We start from the raw sequence: 20,126 nt of genomic DNA, 5'->3' as shown, positions 1-20,126 counted from the left end.
AATGCCCCAAAAATATCTCCCTTTCCCTGCCACCGTGATGGCACCTGGGAGCCCCAGATCGATGCGGGTGCCAGAAATAAGCCCATCGTCGCCTCCCCGGTCCCAAAATATCTCTCTGCATGACCCCCTGCCCCGGGAGAGGCTAAATACGGCCTCACTGGAACCTACCGGCACCTTCCAGGGAGCTGCCAGACCCCAGGGACCTTGACACCCCCCCAGATTTGTGATGGAAAGGCCATTTTGCTTTAAATAGCAGCAAAGCTTCACCTGCCGTTGCTCGTGGCTGTGACCCTGAGTGTTTCGGGGGGGGCACGTGGACCCACACGGAGGGTTCTGCTGGGGGCACCCCCTCGTCCTGTCGCTCTGTGGTTGCTTTTGTGAGTTGTGGTGGGGTTGGGGTGGTGGCGGTTTGTTTTGTTGGCATTTTCTGCAAAGCCTTGATTATTCCTTGTACTAATAATTTAAAAAAATGCGCCCCGGAGTCCCTCGCCGCCCTCGGAAAGGCTGGCAGGGGACGAGCTGGGGCTGCACCGCTGCTGGCAGCACGGTGAGACACGGGGCCGTCCCCTCTGCCTGCTTAGGAGCTCAATGTATAAAAATACATATATTTATGGAGAGATATATAGAGAGCTTCAAGACACAATATGTCTCAGCAGGGAATGACGGCACGGCCTGAGCTGCCGGTGTCGCTGCCGTCACCGCGCCGTAAATCTCTGGCCACGGCTGGGGAGCACCGTGCTGTTTCCATCCCGTCCTGGTGGTGCCTAAACCTGTTCCTCTTACGATTCTGCCAAAAAAACTTTGGGGTTTGGAGTTTCCTTTCCAGCTCCTTCAGCAGTTCCTGGGCTGGTGTGATGGTGGTTTTGCTGCTGGACAACCCCGCAGGGCACTGCGCTGCCTGACCCCAGCACGGGGATGTCCCTCGTGTGTTGGGGGGGGAAATGTTCTGGCATGTGACCCTTAGAGAAACACCCTGATCCCCAAAATTTTAGGGGGAAAACCCCCCTCCTTTGCACAATGTGGGGTTGTAAAGGTGTTTTTCCAGCTGTAGCTTGTTGTTCTGCTTGCTCCTAGGCAGCATTTACATGGGTGAGCAACCTCAGCTTGAAATCCCCTGTTTGTGAGCTGGTTCTTTTCAGAAACAACTTTTTTTGGTGAAAATTTTCCTCAAAAAGTCACTGTTTGTCCACAGAGGGGCGGGGGGGGGGGGGGAACCAAAACCAACAGAAGCCTGAGCCAGAACAAACTTGCATTTGAATGGAAATGGGGTTTTTTTCCAGGTTGGTTTTATCCCCCACACCTTCTGAGGGCTCTTCGTTTGCCAAGCGGCTTAATTACACTTTAGTGAAAGCCTTTTCTCTGAGTGGCTCTAATTGCAGGCTTGGGTAATTGGTCTCATTTCTGCACAGTGTGTTTGGAGCTGGGGAGCACTCCCCTGGGCAGGTGGGACCCTCCTCATCTCCCTCCCTTGCAATTTTACCCAATTCTCCTAGTTTTCTGCCCAAAATCCCCCTGGTAGCTCCCAGGGGAGGAGCAGCAGCCCCTGGCTGGGGTGCCAGGGTGCTTCTCCGCAGGGGACAAACAGGCACCTGGCTGGCTTGGGGGTCTGACTCAGCCCCCCCCCCATGAGTCACAGCCCCATGACCCACAATTAGGGGTGGGCACAGCAGGATTCCCCCCGACATTCCCAAAACCTTCAGCTCCCAGTACAGGGGCTGCCCTGCCAGGGAAAAGCTTCCTGAGGAGGCCAGCGGGGATTGCAGATCATGGGGGAAAGGGGCTGCATCATCCCCCTCCGGATTACAGCGACAACAGGGAGACAGCAGGTTACCAATTAAGACAAGTTTTATTAGAAAAGTAAAAAAACCCCCCCCAACATGATTGCATAGGAAGTCTTGCACTTGAACATCAAGTGTATGAGTGTAAACTGTAACCAATGAAGCACCCACGGTGTCACAGCCAGGGGTCCTGCCCTCCGTCACCTCGCACGCCCCTCTCCCCCCACTCCTTCCTCTCGTGATCAAAGACACAACGTGATTCCCGACCCCCCTCCCGCCTTCCCGGGATCCAGCGCGGAGCCGCCCCCCGTGCCAGCGGTGGGGTTTCACTTTTGATCCAGACCCACAGCCCAGCCCTCGCTCACTCCCACACACACGCCCTCCCCCAGGAACCCCATTGATTACAATCTCATTACAGAAAAAAAAACCACCCCACGCATGATTAATCAGGAGACCGTCCGCCCCCCCAGCAGCCCCGCTGCCGCGTCCAGGAGCGCAGTCGCCGCAATCATCCCACAATCATCGACAGCGTGAAGCGACCTCTGCCTGGGTCCTGCTCTGCATCAGGGATGCCTCGGCACAGGCGGGCACCGCCGTCTGCCCCAACTACTTCCACCTACAGCTCTACTCCAGCCTAACCTAAACTACAGCGGGAGCCGCCACGCTCTAACCGGATCTTCCAAAGCACTTGGGTAAGTCGCTTCTCCCGGCACGGCCCCATCAGCACTCCTCTATGAGCAGCTGCTCGGAGCTGTACAGCTTCTTCTTGATGACCCTGAAGCCCGTGCTCAGCTTCAGTGGCGTGAAAGCCGGCCCTGAGGTGAAGAGTCCCTGGATTTTGGGCCAGAGGCGGGAGTCCAGCCGGAGCACCAGGGTGAGCTGGAAGGTGGGTACCACGGCGGGGTCCACGGCGATGTGCCCCACGTCGTGGCAGGCCTTGCCGTGTTCCACGCAGAGGTCGAGGAGGGCCCCGCGCAGCCCGCAGGGCTCGCTCCAGGCCAGGCGCAGCAGCTCGGTCCTCACCTGCGCCAGGAGCTGGGCCGGCATGAGGAGCCGGGAGCAGCGCTTGGCGCCCAGCGGGGCTCTGCCCAGCGTGGCCTGGACCAGGTCCATCAGGTTGGCGCACAGCAGCTCGTCCTCGGGGTCGTGCAGCAGGTCCAGGTCCGGCAGGGAGATCCCTTCGGCGTATTCGGCATCTGCGGAGGGGACGGGAGGGAGATCAGCGCCGGGGTCCCACGGTTTGGGGGGGGAATATACGTGGGGCACGAGGGGGTCTGCACAGCACCCGCGCCCCTCAGAGGGAGCCCCGGGGAGGGGGCCTCCCCCCGGGACGGCCACTCACCTCCCTCCGAGCCGGAGGCGCTGCCCAGGGACTCGCAGTCGGAGGTCTCCAGGCAGCCCCGCTCGCCGCCCGCCAGCCGCTCCCACAGCCCGGGCATGGCGCCGCCGCCTCCGCCGCCCGCTCTGCTCCCGCAGCCGCCCACCGGCCGCCTTATATAGGGGCGGCACGGGACGCCCCGCCCCTCCAACCCGCGCCTACCAATAGGAGCGCGGGGCACGTCCGCGGCGTCTCTCCTGCCCGGTGACAGCGGGAGGCCCCGCCCCTTTCCCCCGTTCGGCTCCTCTCGGCCGCGCTCGGCTCCTCTCGGCTCGGCCCCGATCCGGGCCCGGCCCGGGCACTGCAAACGGCGCCGGGGGTTGCATCAGGAGGGCCGGGCCGGGCCGGGGCGATCCGCCCGCCGCTCCCGGCAGCGCCCGACGGGCTTCCCCGGCCGCCTGCGGCCCCCTCAGGGCCTGGCCCTCAGTCCCGGGCACACCCTCGGGGCCTGGGCCTCGCCTCCGGGCACCCCCTGAGGTCCTGGCTCGGGCCTGGGCCTCACCCCGGCCCCCACCTCAGCGCCCGGCCCGGGCCTCGCCCCGGCACCCCCAGGGCCAGACCCCGTCCCAGGCCGCGCCGCTTGGCCTCAGGCACGTCCTGGCGGGGACGGGTCAGCAGCGGCGGGGGGTCACAGCAGCGGCGGGGGGTCACAGCAGCGGCGGGGGGTCACAGCAGCAGCGGGGCAGCCGCAGTGGCCGGTGTGTGCCCTCGCTGGGCCGCGAAGCGGGCCCCGAGCCCCACGGCAGGTGACGGGGCCGTGGGGTGTTGCTACGCGTCGTGTTTAATGCCCGCTGAGCAGCCTCGTCTTCCCGGGCAGCGTCTGCGTGCTGGGCACGGGACGGGCCTGACTCACGTCGGCTGCTGCCCTGCCCGGGGACCTTGGCGACGGGGGTGCCGGCGTGCCGTTCGCCAGGTTTCTTGAGAAATTAAGAACCGCGGCGGGTCGGTGCGTGCCTGTCCCTGCGTACGTGACCTTTCCGCAGCCAGACCCTGAGGAGTGCGGGGAGCCGAAGGCCCATTAATTGGAGATAAAGAGCTTTGTTTGTCCTCCCGCCGCGCTGCCTGTGGCTTTATCGGAGGAGCTGAGCACACTCTGAAGTCACTCCGGGAGCTATCTTGGGTACTGTCCTTCCTGAGCAGAGATTGGTAACAGCCCGGCGGTAAACACGGCGGAGAGCAAACGCCGACCGGGAGCGAGGGGGACAGGCCCCCCCATGACGGTGTCGTGGCCACCGCCTGTGACCTCCGCCGTGGGGGGGATGGGGGACAAGTTCTCCCACCCGAGAGCTGCGGGGTGGAGGGTCCGGACACCCCACCGGCAGCCGTGGTGCTGGTGGGGAAATTGCTTTTTTAGGGGTTGAAGGAGAAGCAGGGCTCAAATCCATCGCCGTTTCGGGAGCGGAGGTCGAAGCCAGGGGAGCGGGTAGCGTCCCGGGGATGGGATGCGCAGGGAGCTGGGAACAAGCCCTGGCTTGTGCCCGTGGCGTGCAGGGCCATCGCTCTGCTTTCTGGGACAAAAAATGAACACATCCAAACCCCGGCTGTTAAAAACATACACGGATATTTGCGCGCTCGCTGCGCAACACAGCAAAATCTGCACACGCACGCTCGGAAACCAGTTGGATGGTGCTTGGGATCCTGTTTTTAACCAAATCTAGCTCGTGGGTTTTTTTCTCCCCACAACCACCAAGCCATTGGTACGAATGTTCGCTGGTGAGGCTGAAAATAGATGAGGAACTGCTGGCTTTGGGGTCAAAACGGGGTGGGGGGGAAGGCAAATAAACGAAAAAGAGGTAAAGGACCACAGGGAAGGCGCCTTGCTAAAAATAAGCTTGAATTCTGAAGCTGAGCGTAAATATTTTTCTTTCTTTGCCATAACATCGCCTGGTAGGCAGGGGAGCAAGCAGCCTCTGGTGTGACGGCAGGTTTTAAAGTGGAACGTAATTTTCAGTCTCCGAAATAAAATAATCCTGATGCGATGCGGCACGCGGGTGCTTCTGCTCGGAAGGGGAGGCATCGCGGGGCTTTGTAGCTCCTCTCCCAAAAGACACCGTGACCCAGGCTGCTGTTCTGCAGCAGAGCCTCTAGGAATAGTTTGGGGCTAGAAAACAAAGTTTTAACTACAGCGTTAGTAATCCCTGCGCTTCCCTTCCCCGGGGTTCTGTCGCTGGCGTAAACCCTGTGTGATTTTTGTGGCTGAGCAGCGTGTCCCCCTGACCCGCCGTCCTTTCTGGGGAGAGTGGGGGGGGTGTCAGGGTGATGAAATTTTCTGGACAGCGTGTTCCCGGTCAGCTGTGCCTTTTGGGACACCCCCCCCCCTCCCCGCCCTCCCTCAGTGATGAGATTTGCTGGAGCGCTCTGATTTCCAGCCCGGCCGGTTTTGGAAAGGGTTAAGCGGGAGTCGGTGGGGGTGGCTGGCGTTGGGGAGGGTCCTGGCTGGGCCCCTGCCCGGGATGTGCTGAGCTCAGCGGTTTTGCAGAGCTGCAGGGGGAGGGGGCTGGGGAGGAGGAGGAAGGGAGGAGATGCATGGGGGGTTCAGCAAGTGCCTCAGGGCACGTCGGGTGCAGACCGTGCCCCACGTATGCGGGGGGGGGGGGGGGGGGGGGGGGGGGACGGGACGGGGACACGACATGACAAATTCCTGCCCCGTGGGCTGGCTGCCACTGCCCATGGTGAAGTCCCCATCTTCATGTTGGTTCCCAGCAGCTCCATGGCCCAAAAAAAGCTGCTTTTTAGGTAGATTTATGCATTATTTTGGCATGTGATTGCCCGACGGCGTTGGCACCGAGGCTGGTGTGATCCTCTGTGGCCAAGCATTCCCATGGGGAATGTCACGAGGGAGCGAGGCTGCGGTTTTTGGGGTGTCCCCTAAAGCCTGCAGGGTGGGTGTCCTTTGCACCCTCTCTGGCCCTGTCCTTGGTCTCTGGGTCCCCAGTCATGGCAGGGGGTGACATGGGCCAGGTGGGACTCCGTGGCAGGTCCTGGCGTGCTGCCGGCTGGGCAGGTCTCTGCCGCAGCCAAATCTTTTGTGCCCGTCTCTTGCCCCTGGGACAAGCAGCTGCAGGCAGGCTGCCTGCCCGTGACGTGCGGGAGAAACAAGGAACGTGCATCCAAGGAGGACAGCAGATGGGTTTTGGCAGCCGAGCCGCCGAGTGCCGGGCCAGCACCGTGCCGTTTGCAGGGTGGGGATGTGAAATCCACCCCCCCACACCCTTGGATGCTTTTGCCCTGTCCAAGGCAAAAACTGGGAGCTGGTGTTTTTGGGGGTGCTGCCCCGTGTTTTCGCAGCCTCAGCGAGGGGAAGAGCCCCCCCCCCCCGGGCCGGGCAGCAAGGCGAGCGCGTGCCTTGGCGCCGTCCCCGGCGCTGGGGCCGTTGGCCAGCAGCGAGGAGCCGGGGTGGGGAGGCGCGAGCGGGGCCTGCGCGCCGGTACATAACGTTCTGCTGCGAGCGCCCACAGGAAAACCAACCAGCAGCCCTGAACGGGGCTCTTTGTTCAGCTTTTTTTTTTTTTCCCCTCCCCTCCCCGTGTCAACTTTTGCTGGCAGCTCACGGGCTCCCTTCCCCCTGCCGCTCCGCTCCCAGCTGCGGCCCCCCAAACAGCACTCGAGCTGTTCGCCGAGCCCCCGGCGATGCTGCGGAGACCCCCGAGCTGGGGGACACACATACGACGGTGCTCCAAAACCCCAAGGAGGAATAGCTCTGCCCCACAAATCTGCAAAGCAGAAATAAGGCGGCTGGGGAGTTTCCAGCTGCCAGGGAAAAGCTGCATTTGGAGGAGGTGGAGGGCAGGGGGTTTTATTTTATTTTATTTTACCATGCAGCAATCCCTCTGGTTTTCGCCGCCTTACATAAAGTGTTTACTGAGCGGGAGGAGGGAACGGCCAACAACATGTTTTTGCGTTCATAGTACTGTACAGAGTGAACTTTTCACTTCCTCTCCATGGCTCTCGCACATGTGTCTATTTTGGTGCTGGGCGCACATACAAAGAAGCCATGTAGGGCACGGAGCCGCGGCCCTTCCCTGCTCCTGCTGCCGCCGGCTGGAAAACAAGGAACGCGAGGAGGGAAGGTTTCGGACCCTTCAGCACGCGCCGGGCTCGCAGGGAGATCCGGGCAAGGCTTGGGCGCTGCATCCCGTTGGCAGAGCCGCAGGCGCCGATCCCCCGGCGTCCCCAGAGGGCTGGCAGAGTGGAAAAGTTTCGGGTCGAGCAGTAAAAAGGCAAAAAAGCTCCTTCTGCATCTGATTATGCTGGTTGCAGCACGTAGGGTGGGCGGGACCTGGGGCGAGCGGGGGGGGGGGTCCTCCACAGTCGGCAGCAGAAGGCGCACGGCTCCCTTCCTAAACCCCGTCTTGATATGGGGCGGGTATTTTTGGCAAGTTTGGCCAAGGTAAGTTTAGGTGGCTGGAGTAAGCAGGATTAAAAATAGATGATACCGAACAAACAAACAAGTTGATGATTGAAACGCTCCCTTCTTTTTAAAATAACCCCATCTGGGATGGAGTCTGAATACCGAACGCCATCGCTTTTAAAGTGATACCGGCCGAGCGCTCGCTTGCCGCGCAGGAGGCCCCCGCAGAGCTGGCGGCTCTCCAGGGCCGGGGAGGAGGTTTTCCGGGCCCTGCACGGGGGAGGCGGCGCGGGACACGTCTCAGCGGGGCTTAGCCCTACGTGAGAATGCCCGAATGCGGTTTTAGAAACCGCACAGTGAATTTCCACGGGCGCGGAGATGGAATTGGGGCTTCCTCTGCAGATCCAGGCTGGCTTTTGGGTCCGGATCACGAAAAGCTGACTCTGATACTAGAACTAGTTTATAAACAAACTCAGAATGCATTTTCCCTTTAGTTTTAGCTAAAACAAGTTGCTGGCAATATAACTTAAGATGGAGACAATTCCAGATGCGGCTGGACTGAAAGAGTGAGTAAAAATAAAATCATCTCGTAAATAAGATGTTGAAAATGGAAGAATTAGGCATCTGGAGCAGTTAAGTCGTACAATTGCTTAAGTGAAGCACTCAGCCTTATCCTGCTGGCTAGCAAAACGTGGTGGTGAGGCTCTAATCAATGGAAAATTAACATGTTGAAATGGTTATGCCAGAAAATGGAAATCCAGATCCCCTCAAGAACAGAACTGAAGTACAAATGAAACCCAAGATGATTAAAATGGATGGATTTCAGTAAGGGTTTTCTGCTGGCAGAGTTAAACCAGGATTAAAATCTGATTTAAATCAGTCCACTTTTGAGAATAAAGCAAGCGTGGTTCGGTTCCTCTCAGAGGGTTTTTGGAAATTGAACTGAAGTTGTCCATTGTAACAGCCAAGCTGCCTCCGAGCTTCATTAACCTCCCCCCCCCCCCCCCGCACCAAGCTTCGAAAAGATAAACTGTTTCAAAGACAGAATTATTTTATTATCACAGAACAATCCAATACATAAGAAAAAGGAGGGAAAAAAAAAAGTTTCAGGGTATTAAAGATACAGCTTCTGCATCAGAGAGCAGTGTCCTACCAGTGCTTGCTGTGCAGGCACAAGAGAAGCAGCAACGGAGAGAGAACGGCGTCGGGGATACACGAGGTACCTCTGGAGGAAACATCACTGCTTGTCCCCCCTCAGCCGACCTGAGACAGTTCTCGCCTTGCTCACCCCCAGAAAACAACAGCTAGGGCCGAAGAGCGTTTTTGGCAGGATGTCATACCTCTGCTCTACAGAGGCCCGGCTCGAGCGGCAAAGATGCGGGCTTCCCGGCCTGCGGATCACCCAGTCCTTCCTTCGGCCACACGCCGGGGAAAGGCTGGAGCGAGTTACTGGGTTGGTTTCTGTGCCGCCGCGCTGCAAGCCTTTCTTCTCTGTAAACAACACGGTGATCATCCGAGTTCTGCAAAACCAATCCTACCTTCCAAGTTACAGAACCTCAGCCCTGCCAGCCTGTAACGCTGCAGGTGACTTAAAGAAACCTGTCATTTCCATTTACTGGCAGCTTTACGGGGGATCCCCACTCCCAACTTCAAAAGACCAAAAAAAAAAAAAAAAAAAAAAAAAGAGCCCGGTCCTGCCGATGCAGCTGTCAGCATCCTGATAAATGGGGGTGTGTTTTGAAGCCAGGCCAGAGAATGTTTTTCTTCTGCTCCCTAACAGGCAGCGATCCAAACACGCTCAGCCCGAGGAGGGAGTGAATCCCAGGAGCTGCTCTATTGGCTTGTACCTCCACTCATCTGCCTCCAGCTCTTCCACCAGACCGGCTAGTTTTTCCATCCGTGCGACTTGTTGATCTGCGAGAAGTTCAAAGGTAACCATGGTTTGCAATGACAGCGCGATTAAACCTTTCAATTAGATGCAAATTCCCAGCTGTCAATGGGGAACAGGGTAGGATAAAACCCACCAAGATGATCCGAATACAAACCCACTCTACACGACGGCCCTGCGCAAACGGCGAGACCTCACCAGATCACAGCAGAAAGCAGGGACTGGCTTTTCGGCCTCGTCCGGCTCTGACTGTGTATTTACCCATCCCTGCCTGCGCCGCCTAAATTCAAACCCTAACAGGGAAACACGAGGCCAATTAGCATGTCGGGGTGAAAACTGGATGAAGCTCATTTCTTCAGCATTAAATATTTATCGTGCAGAAGAACAGAGAAGTTCAGAGAGAGCTTGGTCAGCCCACGGTAGAGCTTGCGGTGTCAGGAACTCCTCGTTGCAATGACAGCGCTGTGAGGAGGACCTGGATGACTGCAGCAGAAAGGCTCTGCAACCAGAGCGTGCTAATGACACGAAGGTCCCCGCGGAGAGACGGGCTGCCTCCCTGGGGATCCCCAAGACAACTTGTTCCTCTCAGCTTTATTTCAGACCGGTTGCGCGTTGGGCTCGCAGGCTCTCTTTTCAGTTTGATTACCTGCAGTGTAAGATGAGATGAGAATAGCCCTTCCGCTGGCTCGGCTGGAAGTTTAACAGCCCAGCGGCCTCTTGGAGAAACGGCCCAGTCAACTTACTAGCAAGGGGCGTAACATAAAACGTGCGTCATTTTTGCTGACTGCAGCAGTGGGTCCTTTTAAGAAGGACTGTTCTCACTCCACCTCCTGCTAACCCAGTGCTTTTGGGAACTGCCAAACAAACAAGCCAAAAAACGATGACCTCAATTTTTTTTTTTTTTTTTTGTTTTTTTTAAGCCTTTCCCATTTCTTACAGGGAGGTGCCCGGTGCTCCACAAACCAGTTTCAGGGTGCCAGTCTGCACTGCAGCCCCCAGTAGCTACAGCCACAGTAGTGCCGGAGCTGTGGAAACAATGGCTCTGAATTTCAGCTTTGCTTTTTGTCCCCAGACCTCCTCCTGACAACCCTCATCAGCAGAGGACAGGAAACCTCTCTGGTCCGAGACAACACATGGAAGTACCCGTTCTAGCTGACCAGAAGCGGGGACCAGAAAGGATGTGACCCTCAAAGAACAGACGCAATCTGGTGCTGAGCTCTGCCCAGCGTCTTGAGAAGGAAAGCTGCCGTGCAGTCAAGCCCATCGTTCAGTGACAGGCACCTGGGCGGCTGGCGAAGGCCCCGGGAAGGAAGCGGAAGTTCAAACAAGACGTGAGGCTCTTGGGGAGGCAGGGAGCGGAGTCAGCCCCGTCGTGCCACGTCCATCTCCAGAGCACCTATGGAAACCTTGCTTGACCCTGCCTGCGGTGTGGCTGAGAAACAAAGGTGGAATCAAGTGTCTCTTTGCCCGAGGCCGAAAAGACAGTCAGCACTGGGCCGAGATCAGAGCGTGGGCGTTTCCTGCCCATAACCTCTTCTCCTGGCCTCACCTCTCGTGAAGGCAGTGTGGCACACGGTGATGGAAAAACAAGCTCCGAAAGGCACAGCCTGTTCCCACCCAGGCTGTGTGGGTTCCCATCGCTTTGCATAGGGCTTGCAAAAGGACTCGGTGATGGTCTGACTTAGCGTTACTTCGCCAACTTAAAAGGCTATTCTGCTTTTTTGTGGTCAGCACCCGAGAACATTGTCAGCCTTTTCTCCGTGCTCCCCTGCCATCTTCCCCAATCGACATGCAGTTAAAACAGACGGCGCTTCGGTGCTTACCGTGTTTCACTTGCTTTAATGTAGATGCAACCTGATAGCTGAAGACAGACTCACAGAGGAATCTTTCGGAGCCATCTGTAAACAGAAAAAGGGAGGTAGTTTAACCTGAGAGTTTTAAGACTGAGCTGCCTTAACCAAGTGCTGCCGACCTTCTATTTTTATGCTCGAGGTTTCCCCGCTTGCCTCGTTCCGACACTTTCCCCTGTGCTGAGCTCGCAGCGCTCCGGTTTCTAGCCCCCGCGACCCCACGCTCAAATCCTGCACAGGGCTTTGGCTGGCTCCCAGTGCCGCTGGGGAATGGCTGCGCTACCTGGGAGACATCCCGGCTGATATTCTGTTACATCCCTTCTGTCATGCAATTTTAGTCCATTTTAAATAGAAGGTAAGCTGAGGAGAAGCTAGCTAATATTACGGCAGTCTCCAACTCCCTCGGGGTTCAGACGCTTGTGTCCTTATGCTGCTTTATAATTTCCCACGGGCTTAGACCATAACCCCGCATAAAGGATTTAAAATAATGTGTATCTTGCCATCTAAGTCAGTAATTGATCACACAACCGTCTCAGAAAGAAAGCAATCCAGAATACCTAGCTAATTGTGTGCCAAGTACTGACACAGTTTATACTACTTCCTTCTAAAAAAAAAAAAAACCCAAATACCTAAAGAATTTATTTAAAAACAAGCAAGGTAGTTAAAGTAACAATAAAAATCAGTCAGTTAGTGGGGATTTTTGAAGGGGAAACTGGTATGCGGCTACCCCACTAGTACCTGTCTGACGAAAGAATTGGTGTATTGCCTTTTATCTCAGAAATTAAATAGCTAACTTAAAACTTCCTGAAACAGGGATGGTGTTTAGTTGTTGCTGCCACCCAGAGCAGAGGAACTGCCGCGTTACTGCTAAAGAGGTCAGCCCAAACCAAAATCAAGTAACAACTCCATGCCGTAAAAACGAGGAGAGAAGCAATTTCAAAGATTAAGGGTAGAAACGGACCCCTGGTGCTAGAAAATCTAATCCAAAGCTGAACCCCAGGTAAGAGGGAAGAGCCGGAGTTTCGCCGTGCTCAGAGCATCCTCTCGCAAGCTGTTGAAATGCTCTGTCGGTGCTGCACCATGCTATTTCCAAACATACCCTTCCCTTTCCTCCGACTCCCCAGCCTGGCTGTCCTGTTGAGTGGCTCTCAGGAGGAACAGCTGTCTGTCTATTTGGTAACACTTCATTATTTTAATTTGTTTTGAGGGCTTGTTAAGTTCTGTGAGCAAGCCTTTAGTCATAATTACTTCAATAGACTGGCATATGGGCTCTAATGTGTAATAAAACCAGTCCTTAAACGATGTTAGCGATCAGTTCCCAGCTGCCCCGCGCTGCTGTGTTTGTCTCTACCAGAACGCAGTCACTTCTGAGCTGCAGGGCCACACCAACGAACTTTGGGCTCATGCAGTCGAGTGCGCGACACGGGAAGTTCAAGGGGAGCAGACAGACAGACCTTGGCTTAACCCTGTCATCTGGAGGACCTGCCCTTCCTCCCTCACCCAGAGCAGCGGCAGGGACGTGCAGCTGCAACGTGCCTGGGTCCTCCTCTGGGCAACCCCGACAAAGCGGGTAGCAGGGCTTGGGCACCCAAACGCAAGACGCAGCGCTGGGTCAGAGCTCCGACCCTCTCCATGTGGCCCTGGAGAAATGCCCCGACAAGGGTGAGCCCAAAAGGGGAACGTGCTCGGCCTTGAAGGATTAAAAAGAGAGGTCTAGCCCGGATTTATCCTCTTGCAGACCTCTGTGGTGAGGTTTTAACTTGGGTCAAGGGCAAAAGTAAACCTTATGTTTCCTGGCCAGCAGGGATACAAGCTGCCTCCTGTACTAGCCCAGTCAAATCCAACCCCAGAATGCTTTTTGCCAAGAAAAATACTCCTGCCTCAGCTATCTTTACAGTTAATTCCTGCCCGACATCAAAGGACTAGCTAACAATGAGTAATTAACACCGTCATATTCCCTTTCAGGTAGATCACTTCCTCGTCTGAAGTGTTGTCACGGAGCTAAAAAACAGGTGACTGCCAGAAAAATCACTTCCTCATGAACGACTGCTGGGAGTGCCTGGGATGCTCGGGACCTACCCGAGCCCTGGTGCTTCCTTCCTCCCTCCAGCTTTTGCCAGCTAAAGCCCAAAAAGGCAGCGGGGTGCCAAGCTTGGCAACTCCCTCGCAGGGCTGCCTGCACACCAGGAGGAGCAGGGAAGGAGAAGGGCAGGAGAAATCACCTTCCAGCATCTCCCCAGCTCCTTTGGGGTAAGTGAAGAGGGCTTTTCGGGGTGGCGCCAGGTCCGAAACGCTGAACCCCGATCCTGTTACAGAACTGCCACTGACTCCGCCAGCTGAAGAGGATGAGGAAGAGGCTGCCATTTCACCCCGTCCCAGCCTGAGAGGAGAAAAAAAAAAAAGAGCAAAGCAGAGTTAGAGAGTTAGGAAGGGCGTCTCGGAGTTTCCCAGGGCGCAAAGCCAGCGACCGCGCACATATGTGACGGCGGATGAAGGCGGCGAGGTCCAGGAAGAGCCAGTGAGCGCAGCTTTGGGCTGCCGCCCCCGCTCTGTGGCTCCACAGCCTCAAAGTGCTTGGTGGTTCGAGGTTGCCCTGCATGCCTGGGACAGGCTGCCTGTGCCCCAGCGGTGGGGGACGGGTGCAGTTAGCTGTGGCACCACGTGGTGGCACCCAGAAACTGAAGGTAACCCACGCTCTGACCCCTCGGACAAGGGGGCCTGGGAATTCAGCGGAACGATCGGAGCGTGCATAAAAATAACCTGGCACATGTCACTGGCCTGAATTCACTGGCTTTCAGCTGACTGGCACTTTTCCCGCTCTCTAGGGTCATAAAAACGCCTTTTTTTTTTTTTCCCCTCTCTCTTTCTTCTCTTTTTTTGCCTTGTTTCCAGGAGCACAAACATGGAAAAAGTCCTGCTGCCTCATAAAACCTGGAAGCCTGCAGGACTGCCAGTTCCAGCGCCACATCCTGCACTAAGCCACGCTGCGCCTGATTTGCGGCAACTGTGCTCTGCATCACTCCAGATGTGCTTTTGCTTTTAAAACACTGCTTTTGACCTAAACCGGCAGCGGTTGAGCATCTGCCTGTACAGCACAAGCCTGGTTGCCTCTTACACGCCCTTTTCTCAGCCTTGTTTTGAAGAGGTATTTCTTGCATACCCTTTTCTCAGCCTTCTTTTTAAGAGGTATTGGTGGTACGTTTGTCATGATGGAGCACTTAAAACTTGTCACATACCTGCCCGATAATAAAAAAAGCTGTCACTTGGCACTTATAAGTGACAGCACTTGCTCTTCCTCCAAACCACTCGTGTTTCACAGTTATCCTGACCATTTAATACATTTCTTTTATCCTATTTAATACATTTCTGCAGACTCTTTAGGCTATGCAGACAGTGCCTTTGGAAAGCCACTCAAGGATTTAGCAGAGAAAACATTGGGTTTTTTTAAAAGGCTGTCACAACTAGGAACTGTGTGTTCATTAATAGTTAAGCTCAAGGTTGTTTCATTTACTCCGTACAATACAAAACAGGGCATCAGCTCGCAGGAGTCTGGGGGCTTACGGGCTGTGAAGGAAAAAGCCTCGACAAAAGAAACCTTTAAAACGGTACCAATATATTCAGCAACACCTTCCTCAACAAACCTGGGCAGGTGCAGCTCCACGACGCTTCGCACTGAAATGACGCCAACCTGGGCTCGCAAGCCCGGCGGCCTCCCAGGTACAGCAGTAGGGTTTTTATTTTAAATAAGCTGAGGCAAACACCAAGGAGGGAGACGACAGGCCCGGACGGTGCCTGCAGCACCATCACCTCAGGCCTGAGGCGGCGGCCATCTTGGCGGGACACAGGGAGGCGGGTGGGGGGCTGCCAGCACTGCGCATGCGCCGCGGTGCCCCTTGCCCACACTCCCACGGGGGGGTGGAGCAGCCTCGGTAGCGCCAGGGCGCCTGCGCGGCGCGCCCCGCCCCTACGCACGCTCGTCACCGCCTCAGGCTCCGCCCCCTCCCTGCCTTATCGCGCTATGGCCCCTCCCCGGCTTCCGTAGCGAGCTGCTTCGCGGTGAGTGAGGCCCCCGGCGCCGGCTTCTACCCCCGCTCCCGTTCAACCGAGGGCCTTTCTCCTCCTGGGCCGCTCCCCTCCCGTTCCCGGGACGCGCCGGTCCCTCTGAGCCTCACCTGGGCGCCCGGACGGCTTGGCGCAGGCGGCGCGCGTGATCGCGCTCGCGGTGCATGCTGGGGCGGGCGGGCGGACGGGCGCGCGCGGCGCGCGGCCTTTTCCTACTTCCGGCGGGGCGGGGGGGAGCGGTAACCGTTGGCAACGGCGGCCGTTACCCGCCGGGCCTGAGGCGAGCGGCCGGGCCTGCTCCCGGGGCCTTCCTCGGGGCTTTAAACCTGGCCGTGTTTTAATGCGTAGGGGCCTGCCGGCTCTCTGCCCGCAGCGCCGCGGAGGTTCGCTCGGTGCGGGCGGCGGCGGCGGTGGTGGTGAGGCTCGGCAGGGGTTGTTATGGCCTGGCTGCCGCTCAGCCCGCTTCTCCCGCAGGAGCCTGGTCCAATCCTGCATCCGGGGGCTGCGGCCCCGGCTGCTTTGTATCTCCAGGCTTTGCTGGGGCACAGTCGCACCTGAGTTTTTAAATGTTCTGTACCGAGAAATTGTAGTTTCTCTGCAATTTAAAACAAATTTTAAAAATTTGTGGGAACAAAAGCCTCCTCAACAACAGTGTGTTTTTTCATGGTGTATTCTGCCTTACTCTGTGCACAGTTCGTGTCGACGTTTCTTTCCTTGAACTACAGAAATGCCTTCTTAATTAAATGTGAGTTCAGGTGGTTGTAAGTAATTTCAGAAGCTAGGGCTTTAATTGAGGGGGAAAACGTTAACTTTCTGAACCTAATGTCATTCTGTATAATAAATCCAGTTTAGGATAAATTTCATCTTCAAAGGCAAGCTCTCAATATTTTTCCTGTCAGGTTCTGTGGTAGCAGACAGGTAAACCTGACAAAGGCAATTTTTTTTTTGGTGGAGACTTTGTTTTCCGAGTGACAGAAATTTCTGTTTTAAAAACATTAAGGCGAACCAAAATATCCGATGTTAACAGTTTTAGTGAACGTAGAAATTTAAGTACTGAAAATGGGAAGTCTCTGGCAGGCGACCACGAGTTCTTTGGATCGCCCTGTTGCTTTTACACCGTAACACATTCTCCACTGTAAAACGTTTAACTCGGTGCCCCGTGTTTCTCATACCGTTTGGAATAATGCAGGGTAACGTAAGGCTTTTATGCTTACGCCTCAAACTTCCCGCGGTGCTCTGAGGTGGAGAGCAGGAGGTGTAACTACTTACACCAGCCAGCGCCGAGCCCTCGGAGGGGATTTGTTTCACTTCCCCGACCGCCTCCAGAGTAGATGCAGTAGCTGGGTTTGCTTTTGGAAAGCTCCTTAGGCTTTTGAGGATCTAGAGGAGGATGGGCAGGTATTTTGAAAGAGGTTTTAGGGGATTTCTGGCAAGAGGCAGGGGTTTCGTTGTGGAAAATAACGAGGTGGAACTGTTCAGAATCCTGAATGATGCTAAGACAGCACATTGAGTGAGGCCGCAGTGAGTTTTAGCTAAAACCTGTGAGTTTCAGGGAAAGCGGTGATTGGTTTCTGACCTCCTTGCAGGGGCACTACGTAGCTTAACATTGCTTAAATTTCCCCTTTTTACTTGATTGTGCTTTACAAGCTGACAGAATCTACTTGTAAGTTCTCATAAAATTAGTCTTAAGGTTTGAGAAGGCATTTGCCTCTTCTAAATTATTCACGAGGAAACCTCGGGCTTTACTTTTCCTTGGCATAAGTTAGCAAAGTTGTTTTTTTTTTTTTTTGTTTTTTGTTTTTGCATTAGGAGGAGGAGCAGGATGGATGTTCTGCGGCCCACCCTGATAAAGATTGGGGGGCGAGTATACAGGAAGAATCTCATTCAAGAGCAGGCCTATCAGCAGGAGGAGGAGGAGGATTTCTGTGCAGGTAAAGAGCAAGGGGTGACAGTGGTGCTGTTGGGACGTGCTACAGGTGAAAGCATCAAAAACACCGGTGACCGAGGGAGCTCTTGGTGTTCTCTCTGACATCTTTATGTGCTCAAGGGCCTGCCCGTGTGGTGGAGTGATGTGTTCAATGGGGGAAAAAAGGGCTTTGCGTTGGTCCCTGGTGATCCTGCTGACCAAAGAGTGGACGTAACCCCGGTTACCTAATGTGAGTTTGGGTGACTGTGCTGCTGACTGTCAGTTTGCTTGCTGGCCGTGAGGGATCTCCAGTAAAAGGGGAGAACAAATTAGCTCTGTAGATCTGTTTTCCCCAGGTTCCTGAAGTGCCTTTCTTTTCAGTAGTGTGATTTGCAGAAACAGCAGGAGTGGAAGCTGCTTGCTAAAGATCCTCTGTCCTTGCAGCGTTTGTGCCTTAAAAAATTGGCCTCTTACAATGTGGCTTTTGGAAGGTGTTACCTATTTTTGGGGGCTGTGGTGGGTTGACCCTGGCTGAGGGCCAGGTGCCCACCAGAGCCGCTCTATCACTCCCCTCCTTCATTAGACAGGGGAGAAAAAGTACAACGAACAGCTTATGGGTCGAGATAAGGACAGGGAGAGATCACTCCCTAATTATCGTCATGAGCAAAACAGACTGAACTGAGAGAGGGAATTCATCTTATTTATTACTAGGCAAAACAGAGTAGAGGAATGAGAAATAAAACCAAAATCTTAAAACACCTCCCCCCACCCCTCCCATCTTCCCAGGCTCAACTTCACTCCCGGCTTCAACCTCCTCCCCCCTCAGCGGCACAGGGGGACGGGGAGTGGGGGTTACGGTCAGTTGATCGCACGTTGTTTCTGCCGCTTCTTCCTCCTCATGGGGAGGACTCCTCTCATCATTCCCCTGCTCCGGCATGGAGTCCCTCTCACGGGAGACAGTCCTTCACAAACTGCTCCAGCGTGGTCTCTCCCACGGGGTGCAGACCTTCAGGAGCAAACTGCTCCAGCGTGGGTCCCCCACGGGGTCACAAGTCCTGCCAGCAAACCTGCTCTGGTGTGGGCTCCTCTCTCCACGGATCCACAGGTCCTGCCAGGAGCTTGCTCCAGCGTGGGCTTCCCACGGGGCCACAGCCTCCTTCAGGTGCCTCCACCTGCTCCGGCGTGGGGTCCTCCACGGGCTGCAGGTGGAATCTCTACACCCCCTCATCCTCCCTCCATGGGCTGCAGGGGGACAGCCTGCTTCACCATGGTCTTCACCACGGGCTGCAGGGGGATCTCTGCTCCAGCGCCTGGAGCACCTCCTGCCCCTCCTTCTTCACTGACCTTGGTGTCTGCAGATGTTCTTACATCTTCTCACTCCTCTCTCCGGCCGCAAAAGCTCCCTCTAACTGTTTTTTTCCTTCTTAAATATGTTATCACAGAGGCGCTGATTGGCTTGGCCTTGGCCAGCAGCGGGTCCGTCTTGGAGCCGGCTGGCATTGGCTCCGTCAGACACAGGGGAAGCTTCTGGCAGCTTCTCACAGAAGCCACCCCTGTAGCCCCCTGCCCCCCCCGCTACCAAAACCTTGCCACGCAAACCCAACACAGGGGCAAAATTCTTCCTGTTCTGATTTACTTTATCTTTCTGCCTGTATGTCTGTTGTAATTCTGCGTGAGTAGTTGTGGACGCAGAAAAGCTCAGCTGTCAGTTCTCAAATGGAAAGAGTTGTGGCCGTTGTGTTCTGTTTCTCCCTTCCACCCTGCCTTTCAGCAGATTGAACAAAGCTTTAATAAGCTGCTTGCCACCCAAATTTGCCCCTGGATATGTTGGAGAGGAGATAGGACCAAACATGACTTCCAGAAAGAAGCTGTGGTTTCTAACAGGCATGACTGAATGGCCTGCAGATGAAAGGTGCATCTATTCCTCTGTGCCAGGGTGTGAGAATTTCTGTTTGCCAAAACACTCTACCTGAACCCTTGAACCAAAGCTATTCTCACCTTTTATTTGTATTCTTCCGCAATTCTAAATTCCTGCTCAGGTCTCTGAATGGGCTGGTGGCTTCCGCCCTGCCAGGAGAAGAGACTGTTCCCACTGTGTAGTTGCACAACTTCCAGCTGAGAGAAAACCTGGGCTGTAACTACTGCTTTCCTACGCCTCCCAGCCTGGTGAATTTAGAAGCAATCATCATGTTTTCTGGAGCTGGTAGTAAGGTGAAATAAAAAGCAGTTAGCTGCAATGGAGAGGAGTCCATTTCTTCCTTTATTTAACCTTGGGAGAAGGAGGCTGTGAGACTGTTGTCCTACATAAAGCATTGCCAAACTTTACAGAGGTTATACAAGGTCTGTTGTTTTCTTCTGCTAGGCCCTGGTGACTGCACAGATGAACCCTGTGATGCCTTTGTGGTGGAAGAGACTGAGAAAGGCTTCCAGTGCAGAGCCGAGGTTCCCAGCCCCTTATACAAGTGAGCCTATGTGTTTCTGGTTTGAATTGCTGCTGGGAAGCGGTTGAGCGCAGATTTTTTTTTTTTGATTTTTTTTTTTTTTTTTTTAGGTCAGGGTAAGCATTGGATCTCTGAAATGTATTCCGTTTTGTGGATGTGGATTTTAGCGTTCGGGAGGGGAAAATTGGCAATGCCTTTCTAGTGCAGTTGTGCCACGCTTGACTCCTAGCCTTCCCTGTGACAGAGACAGCAGGTGGTGCTTTCTTGCTGGCAGGAGAGGTTTTGAGCATCTCTTCCCTTGAACATAAAAGCATCGGGGAGGGTGGGAGAAGGGGAGGAAGAACTGGGGCGAGCAGCCTGGCAGGGGGAGTTTGTGAAGGCTTTGAGAGAAAGCACACAGGACTGGAATTGACTATTGACTCGAATCTGGTGTTTACTGGGAAGCCTGTAGCGTTCAAAGCTTTATGTAGTT

General features: G+C 55.2%; 3 protein-coding genes across 4 annotated transcripts in view; 1 reads left to right on the top strand and 2 right to left on the bottom strand.

Annotated features, from left to right (window-relative positions):
* Nucleotides 1-1,827: 1,827 nt before the first annotated feature.
* On the bottom strand, nucleotides 1,828-3,275 carry DDIT4 (DNA damage inducible transcript 4). Its single transcript, XM_075758967.1, has 2 exons — nucleotides 3,121-3,275; nucleotides 1,828-2,974 (listed from the first exon to the last, which is right to left on the bottom strand). The coding sequence occupies exons 1-2, from the start codon at nucleotides 3,215-3,217 to the stop codon at nucleotides 2,499-2,501; spliced, it is 573 nt and encodes a 190-aa protein (XP_075615082.1). The 5' UTR covers nucleotides 3,218-3,275; the 3' UTR covers nucleotides 1,828-2,498.
* Nucleotides 3,276-8,540: 5,265 nt separating this feature from the next.
* On the bottom strand, nucleotides 8,541-15,484 carry ANAPC16 (anaphase promoting complex subunit 16). Its single transcript, XM_075758966.1, has 4 exons — nucleotides 15,418-15,484; nucleotides 13,468-13,625; nucleotides 11,219-11,293; nucleotides 8,541-9,421 (listed from the first exon to the last, which is right to left on the bottom strand). Exons 1-4 carry the CDS (start codon nucleotides 15,471-15,473, stop codon nucleotides 9,306-9,308), a joined length of 405 nt encoding a protein of 134 aa, XP_075615081.1. The 5' UTR covers nucleotides 15,474-15,484; the 3' UTR covers nucleotides 8,541-9,305.
* Nucleotides 15,235-20,126, top strand: part of ASCC1 (activating signal cointegrator 1 complex subunit 1) — a 38,760-nt gene continuing 33,868 nt past the window's right edge. The window contains exons 1-3 of one of the 2 annotated variants that reach the window (XM_075758964.1): nucleotides 15,235-15,301; nucleotides 17,117-17,238; nucleotides 19,576-19,675. In XM_075758964.1, coding sequence (XP_075615079.1) covers nucleotides 17,130-17,238; nucleotides 19,576-19,675 — 209 coding nt within the window. In that variant the 5' untranslated portion in view covers nucleotides 15,235-15,301; nucleotides 17,117-17,129. Of the gene's footprint in view, nucleotides 15,302-15,560; nucleotides 16,053-17,116; nucleotides 17,239-19,575; nucleotides 19,676-20,126 lie in introns of those variants that run through there. The other variant, XM_075758963.1, reaches the window with a different exon arrangement.

This window comes from Balearica regulorum, chromosome 7 (assembly GCF_011004875.1).
Source record: "Balearica regulorum gibbericeps isolate bBalReg1 chromosome 7, bBalReg1.pri, whole genome shotgun sequence".
Taxonomy (NCBI): Eukaryota; Metazoa; Chordata; class Aves; order Gruiformes; family Gruidae; genus Balearica; species Balearica regulorum.
This window is presented reverse-complemented; position numbering and strand designations above follow the sequence as displayed.